The sequence below is a fragment of the Oncorhynchus tshawytscha genome, linkage group LG09 (assembly GCF_018296145.1).
Source record: "Oncorhynchus tshawytscha isolate Ot180627B linkage group LG09, Otsh_v2.0, whole genome shotgun sequence".
In the NCBI taxonomy this organism is placed as follows: Eukaryota; Metazoa; Chordata; class Actinopteri; order Salmoniformes; family Salmonidae; genus Oncorhynchus; species Oncorhynchus tshawytscha.
In genome coordinates, this window is record NC_056437.1 from 19,810,261 (window position 1) to 19,836,212 (window position 25,952).

At 43.4% G+C, this 25,952-nt stretch overlaps 2 protein-coding genes across 4 annotated transcripts; one reads left to right on the plus strand and one right to left on the minus strand.

Moving 5' to 3' along the window:
- Positions 1-842: 842 nt before the first annotated feature.
- Positions 843-17,998, minus strand: LOC112257529 (rapamycin-insensitive companion of mTOR). 3 transcript variants are annotated; one of them, XM_024431167.2, is made up of 37 exons: positions 17,580-17,998; positions 17,396-17,443; positions 16,075-16,172; positions 15,381-15,445; positions 15,046-15,177; positions 14,895-14,958; positions 14,591-14,717; positions 14,341-14,510; positions 14,158-14,225; positions 13,967-14,034; positions 13,743-13,825; positions 13,398-13,485; positions 13,177-13,267; positions 13,020-13,086; positions 12,798-12,878; positions 12,530-12,630; positions 11,673-11,838; positions 11,480-11,581; positions 11,324-11,370; positions 11,071-11,206; positions 10,653-10,852; positions 10,299-10,425; positions 9,921-10,085; positions 9,696-9,772; positions 9,531-9,609; positions 9,230-9,427; positions 9,044-9,136; positions 8,529-8,635; positions 8,143-8,396; positions 6,940-8,035; positions 5,379-5,556; positions 5,132-5,216; positions 4,756-4,950; positions 4,444-4,602; positions 4,198-4,321; positions 3,963-4,101; positions 843-3,885 (listed from the first exon to the last, which is right to left on the minus strand). In XM_024431167.2, the coding sequence occupies exons 1-37, from the start codon at positions 17,626-17,628 to the stop codon at positions 3,811-3,813; spliced, it is 5,202 nt and encodes a 1,733-aa protein (XP_024286935.1). In that variant the 5' UTR covers positions 17,629-17,998; the 3' UTR covers positions 843-3,810. The 3 variants fall into 3 exon arrangements, with proteins under 3 accessions (XP_024286935.1, XP_024286936.1, XP_024286937.1); XM_024431168.2 differs by having other exon boundaries at positions 8,158-8,396; positions 17,580-17,996; XM_024431169.2 differs by lacking the exons at positions 16,075-16,172; positions 17,396-17,443; positions 17,580-17,998 and adding an exon at positions 15,560-15,876.
- Positions 17,999-20,998: 3,000 nt separating this feature from the next.
- On the plus strand, positions 20,999-25,368 carry LOC112257530 (S-phase kinase-associated protein 2, E3 ubiquitin protein ligase). Its single transcript, XM_024431170.2, has 10 exons — positions 20,999-21,169; positions 21,812-22,056; positions 22,197-22,308; positions 22,619-22,762; positions 22,876-23,010; positions 23,123-23,221; positions 23,386-23,513; positions 23,615-23,666; positions 23,816-23,923; positions 24,025-25,368. Exons 1-10 carry the CDS (start codon positions 21,156-21,158, stop codon positions 24,224-24,226), a joined length of 1,239 nt encoding a protein of 412 aa, XP_024286938.1. The 5' UTR covers positions 20,999-21,155; the 3' UTR covers positions 24,227-25,368.
- The last annotated feature ends 584 nt before the right edge of the window (positions 25,369-25,952 follow it).

Below are 25,952 nucleotides of genomic sequence, written 5' to 3' on the forward strand. Positions count from 1 at the left end.
GGCACAGATTGCACCGGACTGATGACGACCTCTTCCACTCTCCGCTGCTCCGCCAACCTCTCTCATGCCCCCCCCAAAAATAATCTTGGGGTTTCTGTGGCCGCGGTCCCCGGCGGCGTTGCTATCCTTCCACCTTCCTTGGTGTCTCCTTCCAAGGAAGGGTCTCACAACCTCCCATAATTTCTTCCCAGGTCCAAACTCCTTTACCTCTGTCACATGCTGCTTGGTGGGATATTCTGTTACAATCGTCCTAATGAGCGGACCAAGGCGCAGCGTGTGTAGAGCGCCACTTCTTTATTACGGTGAAACTTTAAACAAAAACCAATAACGAAACGTGAAAGTAGTGATGCACAAACAAAACAATATCCCACAAACACAGGTGGGGAAAAATGGCTACCTAAATATGATCTCCAATTAGAGGCAACGATTACCAGCTGCCTCTAATTGGGAACCATACAAAATACCAACATAGAAATATTGAGCTAGAACACCCCCTAGTTACACCCTGATCAACTACACCATAGAGAACCAAGGGCTCTCTATGGTCAGGGCGTGACACAGTATACTTACAAAGAGCGGTAATGTTTTTGGAACTGGAGATGTGAGGCGTTGCTAGGGGAGGTCTTTCCTGTAAAGCAGTGTTGAAACAGAGGATGTTTTTCCTGGTGAGAAGTTGAAGAAATTATGCAATACATGAAAACAGCCCTGGAAGTCATGGGCCAGACTGCTTAAATTACACATAAACAAGTTAACTCCCACACACTGGTTTTGGATGATCCAACTCCATACCAAAATCTAAACTCATAGTTGAAGACACATTGATACAATAAAATACAGTGACGTATAAGTGAGTAGATTGTTTTTATTATCAATGCATCCCTTTAATAAGAATGATTCTAATGGCCTATATAAAATGCCAAAAACATACATGGTTCTGTACAAGGAAAAGCACAAATTGGGGGGAGACACACAGACTTATATACATCTTCTTGAAAATGTTTTCACTTGAGGAAAAATATAAATAACACTTCTCTTATCTTTGTCTCTCTGTTCCTAAACGGTCCAGGTTCAATAAAGGCTTTGTTTTCACATCCCCATACAGTGCTTTATCAGCAAAAGTCCACTTCAAATCACTCAAATGTAGACAAAGTTAAATATTTAAGTTACTACTTCCTTTTGTTTCAAACAATTGCTAGATAACAAATAATTATTGGCTTTTCAGTTTAGCTTTTTGGTCCCCAACAGAAAGTAGTACAATTATGTTCCCAAATAATTGACCTTATTCAATATATATCTGAAACATCAGTATTATGTTCAAATGTGTGTCTAACTATGAAATGTACTGTAGACTTGACAAAAAACATTTAACCACTATTTAGAATTTTGCAGTTTGTGGAAAAGGTGAACTGAGGTCTCTTAGAATGCAAACGTGCAAAATAAGGTTATATGAAGGTATAGTTGAGTGGGAATCTGCGATATTAAATATCCACATTTATTTTTCATTTCGAGCAGTGATCCACTATGCACATTGTGGGCTGCAACTATACAATTCTCTGCTCGCAGAGGACCTAACTTTTAACATTACGCATTTATACAGAAATATATTTTCTGTAGTAATTGCATACTTAGTTCATGTTGATTGCTAAGTGCAATTGCAGTGCACCCCAATCCTATTTTCACCAGTCCATTTCTCTAACCAATTCATCACTTAACCAAGGCCATTTTTAACAGTAGGCCTAAACACTTCCCTTGTCAGAATAGTCATACGTGCATGTTGAAGGATTCAGTGCAGCAAGTACCATCTTCAGTCAAAGTGAATCATGTTGGAAAGGACCACACAATGGTAGCCACCACTTCTTTAAAACAGTAATGAAACAATGAGTCAACAGCTAAACAAAATTCAAACAAAAGCTGAAATATATCAAACCAGTTAATAACCTATACATGTACATTTGGGCTCACAATTAACAGGCATCTTGCATAGCAAAAAAACCCCAGTACAGTGACTGTTTTAAACCGTCATTTTACAAACATGTAGCTAGATTTCGACCCGGAAGTGGCTGAGTTTTCCAATTAAACGAGTGTTCTTATTGGACATGTTCAGGCAGTACCTGAGCTCCACTTCAAAACGTTTACTCCAGTTTCATTATTCCCCAGTTTTACCAGATTAAGAACAAGCAGACAGTGACTCCCAAGGACACTGTCTAAGGAACAGCAAACTAACACAGGAATTAATGGCAACTGACTGAGAAATGGACAGAAATGAATGGAAACTGATGGGAATGGCAACTGACAGGAATGAATGGAAACGGACAAGAATGAATGGAAACGGACAGGAATGGCTACTGAATGACTGTGGAATGAAGCAGCAACTCTACATGGCCATCAAATAGTGACTGTTTTCATGAACCATGTTCTGAAGAAATTTATGACAGAAGGGGTAGCAATCATACAGGTCTTCCTCCACTTTGATGAGAACCAAATCTCTTGTTTCAACCCTGCACTTTTATTTTAGGGTTTAAATTTCTAGGTCGTAAACAAAAATAAACACAGCCGTAGTTTCAATCATCAGTTGAGTAACTGACCGTTAATAACTCTTCTGTGCTGAAACACACAGACAGATGTTCAATGGCAATGTTTTGGTAGATTTCACTCTGACATGTAGTTGTTCAGTTCTTAATATAAATGCTTAAAAACACAGACAAACAAAGTCCTAAACAAAATAACAAAACAAAATCCAGCAAAGGGCAAGGAGGAACATTTCCTCTTTAGCACATCAACAAATAAGAGAGACAACCACCAAACTATCTGCCATCATTAAATAGAGCAATACTAAAAGTATTTATCACTATTCTCCTTCACCGTTCTTTGTTCAGGCGCAATGATTTTCACAATGGCATGGTCCTCTCTCCAGATGCAGAGAGGTTTTAGTGTTATGCAGAGGAACCCTACTCTTTAGTGTTTTAGTCAAAGTCAATGGATCCACTTTGGGAGAAGCCAAGCCAAAAACAACATGCTGTGGTATTTCACACCAGTGGTTGGGATGCAGTCATATATTAAAAATAACTGAGGAAGCCCTCAGGAATGATGGACCGTTTTAAGTCATTTGGATTTGATTGTGATCCAAGTTCAGTTTGTGAAGAATTTCCCAAAAATGAGCTCTGTTAAAAACATAGCTGGCTGCAATCATTTGATCAGATAAAAAAAAAAAAAAAAGAATATTTGTTCATCCTGCGTTATCATCCATCATATCTAAAACTTAGTCAATAGGAAGAACATATTTCTTCCCTCCATATTTTCATTTTAGTCCAAATCCCAGGAGGACATACAGTGAGTGCACTCTGGTATGGAGAGGTAAGGGAGGATGTGGGTGTGGAAGGTGACTCAGGCCCTACAGAGCTGTGGTTGGTAGTGACTCAAGCATTTGTGGTTGAGGGGTTAGGGTTGTCTCACACGTCAGAGGTGTGGGTTGACTGAAGTTTGAGGGCTACAAAGTCCAAGGTTCAGGGGGGTGTGGGTTGAGGGTTAACTGAAGGGTCATGGGGGTTGAGGTTTGAGTGTTAAATGAAGGTCCCGGGGTGGGGGTTAAATGAAGGTTCCGGGGTTGAGGTTTGAGGGTTAGCTGAAGGTCCCGGGGTGGGGGTTGAGGGTTAAATGAAGGTTCCGGGGGTTGAGGTTTGAGGGTTAGCTGAAGGTTCCGGAGGTGGGGTGTGATTCAGGCTTTAGGGGTTGTGGTTGACTGGAAGATCAGTAGTGGTGACTCAGGGTTTGACAGGCTGTGAGACAGAAGGGAAGGGCAGTAGGGTTGACTCAGGGCTCAGTGGGAGGGTCAGCCGGTCCATTCTTTGGGGGCTTGGAGAGGATGGCCTCTGCCTCTTCGTACATCTGAAGAAGAGACAGAAGTGACTAGAAGAACAGCCAACATGAAATGTTTATTATTTTTGAATGTGTGTGTTGTTTACCGGAATGAATGGCACGTCTTGAAAGAGCTCCTGGATGAAGCGGCGTGCGGACAGACGGAACATGCAGTGGGCAAGCAGGTAAGACACCTCAGAATAGAGACAGATGTCATCGAATGCATATGGGAATTTCTCCTTGATCCTGTCAAGACAACAGACACAGGGATATCAACCTCAGTTTGTGTGTGTGTGTGTGTGTGTGTGTGTGTGTGTGTGTGTGTGTGTGTGGGTCTCTTACGTTAGCAGGTTAGTCTCGTGGCCTTTGATCCCCACAGAGGAGCTGAGGTTGACCACGAGACGCAGGACCTCCTTCCTGAGGAGAACCCTGCCGGCTGGAGATTCCTCTGGAATGGACTTCACTCCTGAGGGGGGAGATAGACCGCAGAGAGCCAGTAGGTTTAGTCCATCCATCTTCAACTACAAAAGAAAACCCTTCGCTTGGACAAAAGCATGATATGAGAGAAAACAAAAACATGACATTTACCCAAAATCAGTTCAGTGCTGCGGGTGCTTCCTGGGGAGCCCTGAGACACAGCATCACTGCACCCGGACACCCCTGACAGTTTGGTTTGGCCCATGACCTCCAGGTGGTTCTGCACAGGCGGACCGCACCATTCTGAGAAAGGGGGTTCCTCTGTCAAGTCTGATGGAGAAACGTGACTTTAGGTTGTTTATCGGTTTCTGACTGCTAATAATATAAACATACAAGGAAGTACAAGGATGCAAACAGCAGGAATTGATAAGCAGCAGGAATTGATAAACAGCATAATGTTCTGTGTTTGTATCTGCCGCTGACCTGGGCTGCTATTGGAAGCGCTGAAGCCGAGCACAGAGAGCCCAGTGCAGTAGAGGCAGTTGTCATCGTTGTGTTCCTGTAGACCAGTCTCCTCTGAGCCCAGCAACTTCTGCTGCTCTGCCCGGCTCACTCCCATCAGCTCTGTGATGCTCAGCTGGGAGCGAAGCACTGCATGCCTGGAGTGAGGGCTGGGGCCTGGGAGAAGGGGCACATATCCACATGATCATGCATTTCCCCCCTTTTTATTCAAGCCTGTTGGTCCTCAGTGGGCCTCTTTTATCAGTAGCAGAGCCATCATTCATCCTGTGCTAAACTCAGTGTTATACAACTCCTTACTGAAGAAAACAGATTGTGTTGGCCCCGGGCTGTTTCTTACCATCTGAGTCTCCAGAGAAGAATTTGGCAGATCTGTCCTCAGAGGGAGGGCTGGTCCTCTTCAGGAAATATGGTGTTTCTTTTATCTAGGAACAAAACACTCAGCTTTATCCAAATATTAACATGGAGTTATGACACAACTTTAAATAGAGGTCTTAAATAGCTTGGTAAACAAATTACATTTATTGTAAAATAAAAGGATAGATGAGGGATGAGAGGGGAAAGAGGGGTCATACGATGGTCAGTACCTGGAACATGTTGTTAATGTCCACTGGCAGCGCCAGGCCGATGAAGTCATCAGAGCTGCCGTAGGTAGCGCTGGACACCATGGATCTCACTGAGGAGGACCGCTGCAGAGTGTTCTGGCTGATGGGGCTCAGCAGATCCTCCTTGTCCAGGGAGGCAAAACTCAGAGCCTTCAGGAACCTGGAGATAAAATAAACATTCAGTGAGTTAGGAGGCAGGAAAGGTCCACCTGTTCGTCTTACACCTCATTCCAAAATCATATTCGTTTGTGGGACAAACGATTCTGACACTACAGACATTTTCGTGAGAAGACCAATTTTCCTGTGTCTTGTGGTCTGATAATCATCACTGTAGCTCAGCAACCTTCCACCGCTATGCACTAGGCTGACATAGGAAGATGCAGTGGATTGAGACACAGCCCATGCAAAAAAAACAAATACACTATACATTCAAAATTATGTAGACACCCCTTCAAATTATTGGATTCAGCCAGACCTGTTGCTGACAGGTGTATAAAATCGAGCATACAGCCATACAATCTTCATAGACAAATATTGGCAGTATAATGGCCCGTACTAAAGAGTTCAGTGACGTTCAATGTGGCACTTTCCAACAAGTCAGTTCATCAAATTTCTACCCTGCTAGAGCTGTCCCGGTAAACTATAAGTGCTGTTGAAGTGGAAGCGTTTAGGAGCAACAACGGTTAAACCATGAAGTGGTAGGCCACAAAAGCTCACAGACCGGAACAGCCGAGTGCTGAAGCGCGTAAAAATCGTCTGTCCTCGGTTACAACACTCACTACAGAGTTCCAAACTGCCTTTGGAAGCAACGTCAGCACAATAATTGTTCGTCGGGAGCTTCATGAAATGGATTTCCAAGGCCGAGCAGACGCACACAAGCCTAAGATCACCATGCGCAATGCCAAGCGTCGGCTGGAGTGGTATAAAGCTCGCCGCCATTGGACTCTGGAGCAGTGGAAACGCCTTCTCTGGAGTGATGAATCACGATTCACCTTCTGGAAGTCCGACAGACCAATCTGGATTTGGCAGTTGCCAGGAAAACGCTACCTGCCCCAATGCACAGTGCCAACTGTAAAGTTTGGTGGAGGAGGAATAATAGTCTGGGGCTGTTTTTCATGGTTTGGGCCAGGACCCTTAGTTCCAGTGAAAAAAAAGGGAAATCTTAACGCTACAGCATACAATGATATTCTATACGATTCTGTGCTTACAAGCTTGTCGCAACAGTTTGGGCAAGGCCCTTTCCTGTTTCAGGAAAACAACACTCAATATTGTTACAGAAGGAAAACCTAATTCAAGCCAGAGCAGAGGTCAAACTCAGTTGATCTTGTCAAAGAATGAGAAGCCTCTAAAGAGAAAGAGGAGCAACAAGAGGAAGTAAGAGAAACGGCAACTGAAGATCTGAGAAAGAGGGAGGGGGGAGTATTCAGAGAAGTAGTAGTCAATACTAGTCATGGGAGATTCTAGGAAAGGAGTTCTTAAGGGAGTGTGTGTGTGGACAAGTACAAGTCAAGGGGGACTGAGTGAGTGTGTATGTGTGTGTTACCGCCGTGGGGTGAGTCTGGAGTCCAGGCTGCCTGTCTTCATGGTGATGGTATCAGTGAAGAGCACGTCTTTGGCTGGGGAGGCCAGAGCCTCGCTATGGGACAGGGACGAGTGGATCCTCTGCTGCTGCAGCCTCTTCAGAGTAGCATAGCCCAGCGCATCACGCTGACTGGCGTACGTGTCACAGGAAGTGGCGTACTTCAGCGTGGCGTAGCCCAGCGCGTCGCGGGAGTTGGAGTACATGAGGCTGCAGTCAGTCAGGCCGCTCAGGGTGGTCAACGAAGGCGACTTGAGAGACTGGGCGCGGCGGGGGAGGGTGTGGGAGGAGCCGGGGGGCACCAGGGAGGTAGAGCTAGACTTGGACAGGGAGGAGAGGTGGGCGGTGTGGGGCTGGGGGGTGAGGGAGGTCAGGGTCTGGATGGTCTGGGCGCTGATCACACTGTTGAGGCTGACACCGTCCGTGTCGATGGTGGAGGGCAGGGTCTCCCTGGAGGGGCTGGAACTCATAGAGCTGATGCCGCTGGTGGTCGTGTCCGTGTTGAAGCTCTGACTGCGTGATTTAAACTGAGCCCCCCCGCCCCCCCCGGACGGGCCATCCCCGGCCAGGCGTTCCCGGCTAGTCTGCTCTCTCTGGTTCTCCCCCACCCCTGACCCTCCTACCCCCACTGACCGGCCTGGCAGCCTCCTCTCCCCATCTCCCTCACCGAAGTTGGGGGTGCTGCCCTGGTTTTCAGGGGTCTTGCTGCCCACAATGGAAGTTTCTAGGTTGACAGGGTGGCTTTCGGGCAGGTGGCCGTCATTATAGATTGGGAAGACATCTGAAGATCCAAAGGTGTAGCTGGGTTCAGTAACGGTGCGTTTGCGCCCCTGATCCTCTTCCATCCCTCCTCCGTGGTCCCTGGTGGTGCCCTTGGGGTCGCTGGTGCTGCGCAGCATCTTCCCGGAGAGCGACAGAGAGTGGAGGAGGCGGTTACGGAAGTGGCTGGAAGCCAGGAGGGTGAAGGGGCTGCGGTCCTTGTACTTGGGTCTCATGTACATGGGAGGATCGTCCGACAGGTCACAGTTCTCCAGCCGCTCATCGTCCATGATGTACATACCTGGAAATAACCACTCAAGGTTAACTCTTAGTAGTATGGAGTAAATATTTGGCGATACTGTACAGGTTCAAAATAAATGAATACCAGTACTATGATTACAGACTTACTGGGCTGAGACTTACTGGGCTGTGTGGAGTCACTCTCACTGTTGTGTCTAGAGCTGGTGGAGTCAGAGGCGAGGCTGAGGGTGGAGGGGACAGAGGACAGCAGGCTGGGCGGGTTGGGGGAGGGCTCCATGTCGTCTGGGACAACAGGCCACAGCGTCCGCCGGCTGTGTCTTACAGCGTCCCAGCCGTGCTGCTTCAGCATGTCACAGCCCTGACGTGTCTTTGAGATCAGCCCCAACACGTACAGACACGTCCTACACAGAGACAGCAGACAGACATTATAGAGAGATCCTGGACAGAGATATAGTACTCTTTTGGGACAGTACTAGCATGCTGCTTCGTTAGAAGCACCTTGAATTGGAGTTGCAAATATCAATGTGCCTTACCCCCTGATGGAGAGAACCTCACAGTGCTGGGCCAGAACCACTATGTCAGGGATCACCCCCTCCTCCTGTAAGAGGTTCAACCCCCAGTTTGATGACCCTATGTTACCCTGGAAACAAACAGTTTAACAACATTAATACTCATGTTATTATGAAAACTATGTGAGAATCTTATCAATAATTGGCACATAACTGTGGAACTCTGATGACAACAGATATGGTAGTTATTATTCTCCATTATTCCAGCCCTGAATGCAGATTGGCTGACAGCCGTGGTATATGAGAGCATATAGCATGGGTATGACAAAACATTTGTTTTTATTGCTTTAATTACTTTAGTAACCAGTTTATAATAGCAATAAGGAACCTTAGGGGGTTTGTGGTATATGGCCAATATACCATGGCTAATGGCTGTATACAGGCACTCCGCGATGCGTTGTGCATAAGAACAGCCCTTAGCTGTGGTATATTGGCCATATACCACACCCCCTCGGGCCTTATTGCTTAATTATACTGACCAAGGCCCAAAGTGCTGCCTTTAGCTGTTTGATGCCCTCCCACTTGTCCAGCATTGGGGAACGGACAGTGTAGCTTAGGTCAGGAACCACATTCTGAAGAGAAAGACAAAACGGGTTTATACGCATTATGCTTGTAATTGCTCCTCGACTAGTGTAATAGTGAATGGTTCAAGTAGATGCAGTTACCTGGACTTCCAGTAGATGGCAGCCTGTCTTATCATGGACAAGCTGGCCATACAGATGAACAGGAAGATAAACATTTGGCCTCTGTAACCTTTGGTTGCTTCGGCGTACATAGTTGTCTCCATCGACAGGCTTGCGGTACGTGGTGAGAGCCTCGTTCAGCTGCTCCTCTATCATGTCCACATACTTCAGGTTATAGTCCTGCAAAACACAATGATATAAAAATGAATTTTCTATGCTTTCATGTGACAGCGAAAAGATGCAAATCATCATTTATGGCATTGTTGGTTGAGTATAAATGTACCTTCTGCCATTTCTCTAGCTGCTTGGTGACGTAACCCCTCTCACTTAGGTAGGAGAAGCCCTTTGGAATGGACAAGAACCTGGAGATAAGAATCACAGCGGTCAGAGACAAAGGGACCTAATAGAGAAAAGCAAACAATAGCTCAGTTTTCTCCCAGCAGCTTACCGTAGCAGCAGCAGGACACCCTTGTCCCCCAGGTGTGTGAGAGCTGGCTTCATCTGGATCAGAGCATGGAGGTTTGCCTGGAGGGAAAAAAACACCAGCTAATACACTTCTGGACTCAAAAGCTGCTGGACTAAACTAAAGTACAAGACTGTAAGGTATAACAGTGCCCAGGAAACAGCACATAGCAAGGTACCACAACAGACACTCAGGCCCCTCATCCCTCACCTTGTCCTCGCAGGCCTCGTCCAGTATGTCCAATGCCTCCATGGAGATGGTCTTGTTGCGGTCGTGGAGCTGGGTGACCAGCAGCTCGATGCCCCAGTTACTGAAGAACTCCACATTGGCACGAAGCAACACTCGCAGGTGTTTAGTGGCATACAACCTGCAGTTCTGTGGCACACCATCACAGGGTGGAAGAGGACAGACTGTCATTCAAAAACACTAACATATGCTCCACTGAAAACACAACAAACCAAATTGCTCATAATGTTGCTTTTCAAACACCTGTGCAAGCTACTCCGACCACCTCTAGGAAACCAAGATTTATCAATTAATGTTTGAATTCCATCTGTGTGTTTTCTGTGTTAGTGGTGGGGTTCTTACGTCAGTGGCAGCAGTGAGGATCTTGGACAGGATGACCCTGGACAGCCCGTCACGGCTGTAGTCCAGTATGGAGACAGTGAGTTTCAGCAGGTGGTCCTGATTTTTCAGAGTACAGATGTTCAACAGGCTAGTAGGAGAGCACAGGATACAGAGAATCAATGTACTGCTCCATACACTCCAACACAATGACTTGAGTGAAGATGAAGTGAGTGTGAAAGAGGACAAAGGAAACTCTGCAGCAGCTTAAAAAGGCATCTTTAAATGGGACAGTTTCCAAGATATTAGGGATCTCCCAAGAGGTACGATCAGAGTACCTGTTTGGAAAAACAGACTAGTGGACAGTGAGAGACTGACCACTGGAAGACACTGCACTTCTCCAGCATCTTGACGCCGTGCGGGTGTGAGGAAAGAGTGCCCAGGAACAGGAAGTAGTGCTGGCTGAGAGTGGTGAGCAACCCGTTGCTCTGGAGACCACGGTCAGGCTTGAGCCCCGAGGAAGAGGAGAGCCATTGGACTATGTCCTTCACCAGGTCCTCCAGGTATGCCTGCCCATCCTGACACACACAGGGGTAATGTTTAGGTAATGTTGGACATTGATAGAGAGGTCACGTAAAGTCATGTAACTCAATTTTTTATGATCAATGGAGTTCCAATATAAAATTGTTTAACTTTGTGTACGTATCATTAATAGGTCTGGATAGTGCAATTCTAGTCCGCTGTGTGTAAATATCAGTAGTCTTTTCAAATTTTGCCTCATAGTAAACCCTCTCACCTCCTCAGACTCCAGGAGGAACTCGATGAACTGACATCCTACCACAGTGAGCTGCCTGGCCTTACTGTGGTCCAGCTCCAGGCTGGAGTACAGCTTACTGCTGGGCTTATAGAAGAACAGCAGCCTGCGTACAAACCTGCAGAAACAGAACCCGGGGTCAGACAGAGGGGGAACCCGGTGTCAGACAGAGAGAACATTTGGTTTGCTACAGTTACAAACAGGAGGTGAAAGAAGTGGTTATAATGGTACTTACCTGTGCATTTGTTCATCTTTATTGCTCCGCAGGTTAACGTTTGGCCACTACAGATGGGAAAAGGAAACATTTAAAAAAATAACAATTGTAAAAGGACAGTATTGTAAAAGATACTAACTGGAATAAGTATTTATATTGCAGTTGTAGTCCACTCACCTTCAATATTGTTGCGATGAGAACCCAGTTCCAGTCCAGGTTCTCTTTGTGGTTGAGGATGTGGCTGTCTCTCAGGTTCATCATAAGAGCATCCTCAGTGTCCTTCAATGCAAACAAGGACAGCATTACAAATACCACTCCAAGAAATCCAAGAAGCTTGTGTTGCAACACAGGGGCATGGTTTGATATGTACCTTAATGATAAAGATATCTCTCTGTGGTCTAAAGTGCTGATCTCTACAGTAGTGAGAAGCCTTCGATTTGCGGATGATGTGGTCCAGGTACAGGCTGTTGGGTTTGGGTCCTCTCTTCTTCTTCTCGTGGAAACGTTTCAGGTAGTTGACCGCTGCACTTGCCCGTCTGAAAAATTATGAAAACAGCTGTTGTGTCAGTGTCCGTGTTAATAATATGAAACTCTTGTAGCACATGCATTGGATGTACAAAACATTAGGAACACCTTCCTAATTTGAGTTGCATGGACTCTACAAGGGGTTGAAAGCATTCCACAGGGATGCTGGCCCATGTTGACTACAATGCTTCCCACGGTTGTGGCAAGTTGGCTGGATGTCCTTTGGGTGGTGGACCATTCTTGATACACACGGGAAACTGTTGAGAGTGAAAAACCCAGCAACATTTAAGTTGTTGACACACTCAAAGCCCATTCAAAGGCACTTAAATATTTTGTCTTGCCCAGTCACCCTCTGAATGGCACACATACAATCCATGTCCATGTCTCAAGGCTTAAAAATCTTTTTAACTTGTCTGCTCCCCTTCATCTACACTGATTGAAGTGGATTTAACAAGTGACATCAATAAGGGATCATAGCTTTCAGCTGAATTCACGTTGTCAGTCTGTCATGGAAAGAGCAGCTGTTCCTAATGTTTTGTACACTCAGTGTATATTGTTAAATGAGGATTAGGTTAGAGAGTTTCATGTAACTAGTCATAGTCTTTTCTCCTGTCTGCGAGAGAGTAAATTCCTCAATGGTCCCTGTCTATAGTGACCCCAAGAAATGTCCTCAGTACTCTATGGTAGGTAGTTGTCACTCACAGTCTCTTCTCCTGGGCGATGTCGAAGGAGGCAGCCTTGTTGATGAGTGTGGGTAGACAGTGCAGGTGGTGGCTGTGGGAGTGGGGGAGGATGGTGTTGGCCTGGGAGGGAAACAGAAATAAACAGTTACAACAACAATGGGGACCATGCAAAACAAATTCAAAATTGGGACCATAAAAACGTGTCAAAAACTCCTAGAGCATATCCTCCTCTGGACCAGCTCTGACCTCACAATGTTAACAGCTGAGCAAACAGGGAGTTGAGTTACCATGTGAAGCAGTTCTCCCAGTAGAATGATGGCTCGCACAGAGATGGGGTCATCAGTGCTTGTGATAACCTCAACGAGACCCTGTTGAGAGGTGCACAGGCTTTACACGACAGACAATAGCGGTTTGTGTGTGGGATCTTTAGGTACCAATAGACAGCTATGCAACTGCCATTTTTGGTTGAATATACACATACTTATCGATCCTGATATTGATGACCATACCTCAAGAAGTCCACTCTTGATGAAGGCAGACAGTACCAACGCCAGGTAATTATCCATTAAGTCAGGCCTAAGGGCAGTAAGAGAACAAATGGAGTTTATGCAGACAATGTTTTCCTCAATCATGAGTTAAAGAGTTCAAATAAGTGATGGTTCTCACCTTGATCGAGCTCGATGTGGAAGGATAACTTTTGCTTCAGAAGCCACAAAGCCATCTGATAACCTCCAATTGTCTTGGAACCTGCTAGGGTCTACAGGAGGAATATAGACAAGTATACTTTGTTACCTAATAATACATGGTACATGAGATATATGATAAGAAAAGAAAGGCTCTTAACTTGAATAAAGACAAAAAGTGAAAAAAAGTGACATTGCACCCACCCACACTGATAAGTGCTTCAATAAAGTCGGCAGTCGCAACCGGCATGGGGAGCCGAAATATATCATATATCACCTCTAATAAGCCTTTCTGTGGGAGGTCGAGAGGAACCAGGTTTACACACATTAATAGAGACTTCATTCATTTTAGAACATTTTTATGAGAAGACAGAAAATAATGAGTTTTAGGGGTGTGCCCTACATCATTCTTACATTAAACTGATTAACATTGTTATCGATGTTATTGAGCACAACCATAAAGTAATCTTGAGGTAAACTGGAGGACACTGCATTCTCTTTCACCTCAGTTGTCAGGTGCTGATAATGTTTATTTGATGCTATACTTACCCTTACTTCCATATTTGGTATACAGAGCAGGCCAATAAGAGACTGGATTCCAGAGTTGCCTGACTTGCACAGGTTAATGATGCCTGGAGTGAGATGTAGAGAGTAGGGTCAGATAGGAACATGTTCATCCTGTTTATACCACACCACTAATATCACATAAGAGCTATCAGGGTATATACACACTCAAACTCAGATATCATTGAATATGAAGGGGTAAAGTTTACCTGACCAGGAGCGAAAGGAAGCAACTATGGACATTTTACTTGCCAGGAAACGAGCCTCCCTGTCTTCCCTGGGGTGGACAGCAAAATGCATGATTAAAATCTCCCAAATTATTGAAACAGTCAATACAACACTCCATAAAATACACTGCATAGGACATAATTAAATATACTGCACTATCATGCACACTGACTTGAGCTGCCCCTCTGCCGTGTCTGCATTGTGTCTGTAGTGGAAGTCAGTGTAAGGGGCCAGGATTTGCTGGAAGAGAAACAGAAAAAGAACAATCTCATTCAATGAGGAAATAATCCAATTCATCAAATTCCTGTTAATGAATGCTGCTCTGTGTGCAAGACTGTATGTGTGTTGTCAGTACCTCGAGCTCCACATCCGAGTGCACATACTGGCGTGTGTGTGGGTGGTTGAGGAGGTGTAGGATGGTAGTGATGAGTGCCTCGTTGATGCGGCTCAGCTGACAGTCGATCACGTTCTTCAGAATGGTGCTGAGACCACGCCTCTGGGCCACCACCACAGGGTTCTTCACAGCTGCAGAACAAAGGAATCACACAGGGTTTAACCATACCACCTATAGTATAGATAAGTGTGTGTGTTTGCTCGTCACCTACCAAGTTCACAGATGATGGCAATACAGGCGCGAACCATGCGGTCTCGCTCCTGTAGCCCATCGTTGCCCACGGCAATGAGGGAGTTGGTGACAGACGAGGGGAAGAGCAGTGCATTCACAGTGATCATCTGTAGAGGGACAGCAGAGAGGGGACAGATGTGTGTCTCACACTCATCTCACATAGTAGTACTCGGGTGATAGAGGGATGTTTATCAGATAGACATCTAACTGGTCACAGCTCTACATATTACCGAACGGTACATTACGAATATCAATTTAGTTAGGGAGAGGCTGGGGTGTCTCACCTTTCGCACCAGCCTGAGAGCCTGTGTCCTCTCCACCTCATTGCTTTGCTGGATGTCTATGCACCTGGAGATAAAAATACACAATTAGTGGTTGAAAGGTTAAGTGGGCTCAACATTGGCATAAGACACACAGCATAGATGTAGCACTCACCTGGCGATCAGGTAGTCCACCTGAAGACGGAGGACCTTCTGGAGAATAGTGCTGTCTCTGATCAGGTAGCGTAGAGCCCTCAGCCCTGCAGCTCGCACTTCCTTAGCCTCGTTCAACAGCGCTAACCGGAGACTAGAACAGGGGAAGGACAGAAAGTGTGTGTGTGTGTGTGTGTGTGTGTGTGTGTGTATATATATATATAGAGAGATAGAATGAGAAACAATTCATCTGCATTTTAAATCATGGTATAGTGCAAACATCCCAAAATCAACCCAGAGAAACAGCTAGTACTGTACATGTAGCACTGGTGAAGATTAATTTCTCAAAAGACTCACCAAATTATGATCTCTTCATGTGTAAACCCAAGCTTCTCTTCTGAGTGGCCAACCTTGCAGAGAAGCTGTGACAGATGGAAAAAAAAAACTGATAAGAACACATCCAAACACAAACAACCAAACATTACATCCACTTAAAGGGATTATTTGGGATTTTGGGAATGAGGACTCGTGGATACCATTTTTAGGTTTATGTGTCCAGTATGAAGGAAGTTAGAGGTAGTTTCAAAAGCCAATAGTAATTAGAGTTAACGCAATGACTGGTTGTCTATGGGCATCTGAATGGCATGCTGGCAGACACCATAGACTTCCAGTCATTTCACTAATGCTAGTTAGCAGTTGAGCTAGCACTCGTTAGTAACTTCCTTCAAACTTCACATAAACATATAAAAATGGTATCTGTGAGTTCATCTGACTCTGGGGAAGTAGATAAAGGGACTCATTGCCAAAATCCTAAAGTATCCCTTTGCAGTCTTTCCAACACTTGGTCCTTGGGACCCCAAGGTGTGCACGTTTTTGTTTTTGCCCTAGCACTACACAGCTGATTCAAATAATCAAAGCTTAATGATGAGATGATTATTTGAATCAGCTGTGTAGTACGAGGGCAACAATCAAAACGTGACCACTTGGGGTCCCCAGGACTGAGTTTGGGAAACACTGCTTTAATGGTCTGCTGAGATGTTGCCCCACAAACCTTTATGAAGTTGTTCAGGTGACCGAGTTTGCGCATGTTGGAGACTCCTTGTTGCTTGGCAACATTCTGTAGGATTTCCCGGAGGTTGTCTGAAGGATCTGAAATGATACATCAAGGTCAATAAGTGGTCAGTAAGTTTATTCACCTGGCTCAACTCTGTTCCAAAACATTACAGTAACAAAACACAGTGTTCAGGTGAGACCAGCATGAGCATGACAAAGCCTCATTAGTGAATGTGACCTGCAATAAACTGGAAACAGAAACACATTTGGGATCAGGGCACACCTAAATAAAAAGGTAGCCCCACCGAAAGAAGAGTTTGTAATGACACAAGACTGTAAAGTCTGGTGTGAATAAAAGTACCCACAGGTTCTATATACATGCTAGTGTGTTATTTGAAGGTCCCTGTCATGATTCAACAAATTGTACCATGTTGTTATGTCAACACTACTTGGGATAAATGCAAAACATGTGTTTGAGGAACAGGGTTTAATCAAATATATTCAACTAAAATTCAGAATGTTAGCACTGTAGTTTGTCTGTTTGAAAACAACCATGCCATGTTTATTATATCCTGAGGTAAACAATTCTTCAGAGTGAGGGGTAGCAACAGACAAATTAGAGCTATACATGATTAAAACATTACAATTCTTCAATGGACAGAATGTATTATTCTATGCTTCAGACAAGTGACTTCAACTTTGGAGCATGAAGTGAATTAGTGTAAAGTGTCCCGGAGGAAATATAGGCTATCACAGGGACAGTGTATTTCTGTAAAAAGGACAGTTACATTTTCTCCCATGATGTAAAAACATAAACACTGCATAAAGGGCCTTAGCATTTGGATCATGATGATAAGGTAGGACAGTCCTAACTGCTGGTATTAAGCTTCAATACAAGGCATGAGCCTATTCTACAAAAATAAAGGAACGGAGTGGGACACATTTCTCAAGTTGAAAACCAGTGGCATTGAATTAGCGTTGAATTGTAGCTATACAAGCCATATTCAGGAAGATAGAAACAATGAATGACATTAGCTAGAATCCTATCTATTTCGCTATCACTGTTAGCTATTACTGCAAATCAGATGCATCCAAACAACAATGTGATGATAATGTTATGAATTACTGCTAGCTATGCTAACTAGCTAAATGTAAATAAAGGGGAAAGAAACCCTGTTAGTAACAAGGATGTTGTATGCAGATACATTAGGATGTTCGGCCATTTATTAGCTAGCTAGCAGCATTTTAATAATAGGATAGCTATCTACGATTCAATAAATGGGATGCTGAATATCCAATTTCCAATCTGATTCACCCACCTCTGGAAAGATCGAGTGGTACATTTTCCTCCCCACTGTCATTCCGACCTGTCAAAGCAAAGCAAGCACAACAACCAATAAAGGTTAGTAGTGAGACCACAACTAACAGGCACAATGAAAATTCAGCTTTATGTTTTGGAGGATTGCTAATCTCTGGTCCAGATTGAAATATCCCTTGTCTCACCTCGCATCCGAACGCTTCGGCTCGGACGGCCTCGGATGCTGACCGCCATCTTTCCAGAATCATTCAGCACTAACCGGATCGGAATCAACAGGGATTATCGCGAGAAATCCCGCACTCATTGCCTCTTGCCCAACCACAGTTGTCTCATGAAAGAAAAACTATTTTTGCAGCAAATATATACATTATGGGTTTACGTGTTTTGCATATGTGCTCTCTGTCTGCACCTTGCAATCCAGACATTTCGTGTATTCATTTTTGAGGACAGTGTGGATTTATGACAGCCGGAATTCGGCAAGTTTTTGTTGTGTTTCTGTCTGGCCCGTAATTCTCTGAAATGTATTGTATGATTTTGGTACCTGGAAATGTGTCTCCTGTCCTACGTACAGCCAAAGACGCAAGTTTACACTTAGAAGTTGTTAGGAGTACTTCCCTACTTTCCACAGTGTGATGCGACGTTGCGCCACTGAGGTATATTAACCATAGACTTAGATAGATGTCGCATCATTGTATATGCCCCATTATGGTGACTGTAAGAGCAGGGCAGCGCAATCTCCATTTTGAAGTAATACATTTTCTTATTCCACTACTTTTATGAGTCTCACAGGACGTATAACTCCGTAGCATCCATTTAGAACTTCCACTCGCCACCAAATATGGTGATGAGAGGAAGTCCAGTGGCAGGCAGTGTGAGAAGATAGATGAAGCTAGATGAAAATTGGCCAAAGTTCTGGAAATGTTTCTGTTCCCAAAACTAAAATATTGTTTTCTTGACCCTTTGCCATTTAAAAAAAATGTGCTTATAAGGAATGCAAGGGTGAATTGCTTGACTGCATACATGCACTTTACAGAGAAGGCATTCCCTAACGGAAATATGCAAATAATGCTAAAATGCACCAATAGGATCTCACTAGCTTTTGGTTGACTCTGCCCACCTCATTTATTTATTTGTATTTAACCTTTATTTAAACAGGGAGTGCCATTGAGATTAAAAATCTATTTTACAAGAGAGCCCTCTATACATTACAATAAAAACAGAATAATAAAACATACACTAATATGTATAAAACAATATAATTCAGCACACAATAACAAAATAAACATATTTAATAAAAACATTCACATTCAACTACAAAAAGAGGTCCATAATCAATCATGAACTCTGCAGATTGTTCTACAAATTAGGGGCCCAAAAAAACCCCGCTGATTTTCCCAAATCTGTGGAGACCGAATGGATCTCTGGTGTTATACATTCCTGAGAAAGTTTTTGGTATCTTATATGGCTCTTTAATTATTATTATTATTTTTTAATCTCTTTCCTTTTTATGTATTGTCTTAAAACTGCATTGTTGGTTAAAGACTTGTAAGTAAGCATTTCATTCGGCACATGTGACAAATACAATTTTATTTTATTTATGATTCTTAACTTTATTAATTAAGTTACATATGAAGGGTGTTTGAATGCTAAGATTGCTTTGTAAATAAATAAAAGAGAATGCAGCTCTCTTTTTACAGACAGAGATTTCCATCCCACATTTTTATACGGACTACAGTAATGAGTCCTAAAATTGTCCGCTGTGATAAAACGTCGTTGCTTGTTCTGCCCACTATACTTAATTTGCTCCCATTGGAAACGATGCCAATGATATATCTTGGGTTAGTTAACAGTATCTTCGCTAAAAATGTGCATTCTGCCACTAGTGTTGCCAACCAGATTTTCAGTGAGAATCAGTGGTGTATTTCGCCTAACAGTCTACCCACCTTTGAGGGAAAATATATTGAAAGAATATGAAGCGTTTTTTTCACCGCGACCGGCGATCAGAGTTTAGCGACCAATTGTTTTACCACTACATCACTGATGAGAATTGACGTTGTCTTTTTGATTTGTCGCTAGATTACAATTTGCCGTTGCTGGGAAGATGTCACCGCACCAATTTTCCTTGCTGCGGCACAGCTACCGTACCTGACATAGCGTGTTCGTCCCCCTCTCCCGCCGCACAGCCCCTTCCCTTATGCTTCTCTGGCTGTGTGTGCGCATTGCTATGAGTGACTTATTTTGCTAAAACAGCTTCTCAAATCAAAAGCTAATCTAATCATGTTTTATTTGTCACGTGCGCCTAATACAACAGGTGTAGACCAGAGTTGGAAATGTTTCCACTTGCCTCTAAATAAATGTATATTTAATGTTCAAGCTCTCTTATTGGTTGGTTCAATTCCGATTACAATAAAGCGTGTTATTGGCCCCGCCTGCAGATAGGGGGAGATCGCGAACGTTAGGTCTCCCCAGTATGAAAATGTGATACAAGGGATTTTACCATCAACATCATTAAGCCAAGCACATCTAACGTGCTGTTTCCTATTTAATCACAGATAATAAATAACGCTCAACTGGTACCACTGGCTGGGGTGATTTCTTTGAACTAAACACAACAGGAAATGCTAACAAGCCATTAACCAACAATGCAGTTTTAAGAAAAAAAGTGTTAAGAAAGTATTTACTACTTTCGTTTGCTGCAGAATTAAATGCTATACAAATCATAGATAGAAACCCCGTGTCAATACTCCCCAAAGGCAGGAGAAGTAGCTGAATTTGTTGCTAGACTCTTTAACCAATAAAAGTGTCTGGAGTATGTTGTTTTAACAGGTATAAAGCCGTGGTTGGCGATTTATCGCCACCTGCAGTTATGGAACGTTAGCTCCCTCCTGGTGACAATTATGTGATCCTTTCTTAACCCAAAGGAAGTCCCACCCTATGGACTACTTCCAGAAATACTTATGCTACTTCAAAATGGTGCAAGTCATCAATGGCGCTGTCCATGCTAAAATAGGCTTTTGGGTACCAGAGTCCTCTATCTATCTCTATGATATGAACCCCGTGAGCTCTTGTTCCTTAGCAGTCTCATAAAAAAATTGAGTTGTTCAATTAAAATTAAACGCCGGTGGACCGGTGTATGGGTCGTGACGTGTACGGCAAAGCGGTGACGAGAGGAGTGATCTTCTCAAATCGAACCGTAATCTGCGCCTCTCGATAACGTTATCAACAACAACAATAATGGTGCATTTTTCAGAAACATACATATCTTTTCAGTACAATTATATGTTCGACTTTTCAAATTCGTTTTCAGTGGAAAGGCAGGTAAAGTAATTGTATCAAAAAGCAATCACTTTTGCATTTGAAAACACAGAATCCTACTCATTACTCATGTGCTTAAAGTACGTCACTTTTGGTTTGAGACGATTTCGCCGTCGGCCAGAGCGGGGCACCTGGTTTACGCCTGGGAGGCAGCCCAGTGTTCCAAAACGAATTCAATCATTTTCACCCGAAAAAAACTCGGGACAGTTAATCGAATCTTCAAACATTAAAAAGAAGATTTGTTCAAGAGGCCGTTTGCGTCACTTCCTCTTGCACGAAGATTTTCAGCCAATCACAGCACGCTGCAGAGCTGAGGGCGGGCGATCACGAGTGAGGTTTAAACAGTCTGGTTTCGGTTCAGAGGAGTAAAGTTGTCTGGTTACTTATTTTCTATTGATTTCTAACACGGATTTTTAGGTTTCCTATTTCAGCAAATACCCGGGAAGATGTCACACGAAGGGTATGTTTTAAAATTCACAACCATTTTTAGATTTTTAAGCTATTGATTGCATGGTGTGGGTGGAAGCATTCTAAAATGCAGTGCGGATGGTTCCAGCTTGAATTTACCCAACATATTATTACTAGTCATATTTGGTCGATTCGTCGTGCTATGCAAGCCTCAAATTAAAATAGTAATTCTTGATTTTTAATTACGATGATAAGAACACAAGTACTGTTCGAGAAAATAATACCACAAATGCATTGGCAGACAGAGCAATCGAAACCGCGCGCGCCCAACACAAGGAGGTGGCTAGCACGTCAGCATTCGATAATTTATACAGAAAACACTTTTTATTGCTAGGTAGTAGGAACGCTAGCTAATGTATTATTTGTATTGCATACTTACCTATCTATTTAAACGCTTCTTTGTTGGTGTGATATGGCGCGATCTTTTTGGAGATTACTCAAATGGAACGCCTGCAAACATTATGGCGGGCCATCCATTGTAGCTAGCTAACGTTACCTAATTTGGCTTGCTAATTCTTACTTCATGTAAGGATGGGAATTAAAATAGGTTTTGTTTTAACTACATCAGTCGTTACATCCCGTGTAATACAACATGCGTACACACACACAAGGACTGTCCCCCTTTTTGTATTAGGCCTCTGCAGGAGTTGCCCTGCCTGAATGAGTATTTGGAGGGATCAATGTTGTCCATATCCCAGAAGAGCAAACGGAAAAAAAGAGAACGCATCGGAGACGGTCTGGACACCGAGAACACCCCTCACGAGCTCATTCACCAGTGGTCACCACCTCACAAGCAGCGGGTGGTCTGCAAGGGCAAAGAGAATGAGGAGAACCAGTTTGTGCTTGCCAGGCGACCAAGGAAAAGGAGGGAGTTCTCAGGTGTGTATAGATATACATGTGTTGGAAGGAATACAATAAGCTCAGAAGTACACTTGCTTACTACTTGTAGAAATATATCTGGAATTATGTTTCAGAGAAGTCACACTTGTTTTTAGTTATTGATGATGTTTTTATGATAGGCTTGTCCTGGGACACACTACCAGATGAGTTACTGTTGGGAATCCTTTCCTGCCTTCCCCTGCAGGACCTCCTCCGGATGTCCCGGGTCTGCAAGCGTTGGCATCGCTTGGCGTAAGTCTGCAACAATTCAATCATGCTTGTAAAGTACTTAGTCCCGTGGGGCTCAGTTGGTAGAACATGGTGCTTGCAATGCCAGGGTTGTGGGTTCGATTCCTATGGTGGACCAGTATGAAAAAGTCTAAAATATGTATGCGCTCACTACTGTAAGTTGCTCTGGATAAGAGCATCTGCTAAATGACTCAAATGTATGACTACATTGCAGTATTTCTGCATATTAGATATCGCACTCATATCTCCTAACACAGTCAAATGGGTCAACAAAACCTGTCATTAAGTCAATGCATGCCTTTGTGCCTGTCAGGTTTGACGAGTCTCTGTGGCATAGTGTGGATCTTGTAGGGAACCCCCAGCTGGATCAAGCTCTTGGGCAGGTGCTTATGGCTGGAGTACTGAGACTGCGCTGCCCCTGTACCTGCATAGGAGAACCACATTTCACCCACACACAGTGAGTCCTCATACATACATGCCTATTATGGGGATACAGAGCTTTATTTTCCAACTGTTGAAGATGAACCCAGACAACTTAGGTTGTGGTGCTGTATGTCCCCCCTTTTTTAGACACCTGCGTGTCCAGCACATGGATCTCTCCAGCTGCACTGTCTCAAGCCCGTTTCTAGATGACATCATCTCCCGCTGCAGGCGACTAGAGAATCTAAGCTTGGAGGGACTGGAGCTCTCGGACTGGATCATTCAGTGAGTAAAGAAGACATGCCCTGTTGCAATGATCTGTCAAATGATGTAGTGTAAATGTTACCAGCCATTTTAGACAACATTCGGCACGATTCTTAACATGGTTACTCTACAGGTCCCTATCCCAGAATACTGAGCTGGTACGGCTCAACCTGTGTGGCTGCTCTGGCTTCTCACCCGACTCGCTTGGTGAGATGCTCAAATCCTGCTCACGGTAAGCTTGGGGTCTGTCAAATTGTATTTCTGTTTTGTTAAGACTGTTTGAGTCCTATGTCTATTTCTGAATGACAGCATAATCATTGTATTTAACTCACTGTTTAAACCGTCGGTGCATTGTAAACTAATGCAGAAATGTCCCTTTTCCATTCCTACACCAAGGCTTGAAGAGCTGAACTTGTCATGGTGTGACTTCAGTACTGATCATGTGAAGGCTGTTGTCAGTAACATCCCCTCCAATATCACTCAGCTCAACCTTAGTGGCTACAGACAGAACCTTACTATGGAAGGTGAGGAAGCCTGAGACATTGAACATTTCCCTCTGCCCATATTTATATTGAATGTTTACATATATCTATTGATGTTAAACTTACCAATGGCCTCTTTTCAGATCTGAAAGACTTGGTGGAGAGATGTCCTCACCTTGTAAATCTGGATTTAAGGTGAGGAATTCCTAATGCAGGTCATGACCTGGGCTGAACTGTGGATCCAGATGATTGCTTTGACTGATGTGATTTGACATGGATACTGTGCAACTACTGTGTTCTATCCCATAATTTCATTATGATAACTGACTGTATTTGTGTTACAGTGACAGTGTTCTGATGACGACCTCAAGTTTCCCCATCCTGCAGCGGCTGCAGTCTCTTAGACACTTAGCGTTGAGCCGTTGCTACCAGATCCACCCTGCTGCCTTAGCGTAAGTCACTTATTTTTTTAATGTGATAACAGGAACGATTCTTAGCTGCAAATGTCCCTCTTTATAATTTGTGCAGTACTAACTAAACCTGTTTATTTCAGTGACTTTGAGAAGTTTCCAGAGCTGCAGACGTTAGAGGTGTATGGGCTGGTCCAGGACACTTACCTGCCAATCCTGAGTAAAAGTTTGCCCCGTCTCCAAATCAACACCCGGCCATTCTCGGGCGTGGCCCGTCCCACCGAGGCTACCCGGCGGGACCGCGCCATGTGGGGTATGACCTGTCGACTGGTGTTCAGGTCCTAGTCACAACGCCTTCCTAACGCTGTCACTAACCTGTCATAACTTATTTCTGTCTGATGCAGTCATTCTATACAGGGAATGTAAGCTATGTTTTTGTCTGCCATTGTGTGTATGCACATTAATTTGAGCCGTACACAATTTGTGGTACACTGACCCCAATTGTTCTCCCTGCTGATGGAGATTTGTTTTGTGTTTTTGGCAACACTTTGTTTTTATAATGGTGGGCATTGGTTCAAAGTTACTCTAAGGTCAGTAATAGGACATGGCCTTCATATAGTGGGAATTCTAAATGTTGGTAGATTGCATTTCTCCACAGTAATCTTCCTTGAATAACATGCAACTGAATTTTAAAGGGGTACCTGTTTTAGACAATTTAACCCTGATAATGTTGAAGACTGGGCGTGTAGTCGTAAGGGAAATGCCTTATTTTTTACTTGCTATAATAATACATTCTGATTTATAGGATACGTTATCAGGATCGTATGATCTGTCCAATATCTTGACTTTCAAACATTCCAAAGACAGATATAATAGATAATGTTGGTTCGTTCTGTAACATTTGATTAGCTGGATATAGTAAAGTTAATTTCAGTTCAGGTCTATCAACTCTAAGGCGGGTTTGCCAGAAAGACACGCTAGGAAGATTGGTCTGTTAGACATCTTTCCCTCCATGATGCAGTGTTTTATAAAATTCAAATTAACAATGATGTCATTTACTTGATATATTTTGTTTTGTATTTTAAAGTTGGAGACAATAAGAAATCAATGAAGCCACGCTGTTTGTATTATATTTTAAATCCAGCGCTACGTCCGTTTTGACTGAATGAAAGCTGAGGCGGCTCTAACAAAATATGCTAGAATCGTTGGCATTTTTGTGGAAATTAACATTTTAATCTTGTCCCTAAATTAGGTACGATATGAGAATGTGCACTACACCTATGTAGTAAATGGTAGCATTAGCCACAAGGGGGCAGTAGCTCTGTATCGGTGCCATGTTTGGTATGTTTCCTGTTCATGCTCACATTTATTTGAGAAACTATTTTTTCTTCTATTCATGTGTTTAAAAAATAAGATTTACTATGTTAAATACTAAAATGTGAAACTTGCCAATTTTATGTAAATAAATGTTTTATTTAAAGTTGTGATCATGAGTTGATTTGCCAACTTTGTTTTCACACCATTTAATAATCAGACATTCCTCCTGTGTTGTAGGTTCAGGACCTGGCACCATAAGGAGCATACACATCAGTTATGTCACTTTAGCTGTAGAAATGGAACCACAAAGTAGTCCATATAGTAAACATGGAAGAATTCACAACACAATAGGGATTTAGTTACATTACCCCCTTTGGCATATTAATCTTATTACACTTAATTATAAATAACCATTCCTGTTAACTCCAGGATGTTTTCCAAAAGACCCCATGGTGAAGGCTGGAACCAACTATATTTAACTCTGTTTCCTAAAGTGTCAGATTGGTCCAGGCACATTCTGTTTTGACGAGGCCCTGGCCTTTTCGGTGCAATACAATGCCTTCAGTTTCATATTGTCCTCTAGTCTGGTTAAAGCCAAGCTGCTCAATAATTCAATTTGTTGTTGAAATTAGCGAAATTGAATGTACTGTAATTAGGTTGACTGATTATGATTTTTCAACACCGATACTGATTATTGGATCAAAAAAAGCTGATACAAATTAATAGGCTGTATTTGTAATGACAATTACAACAA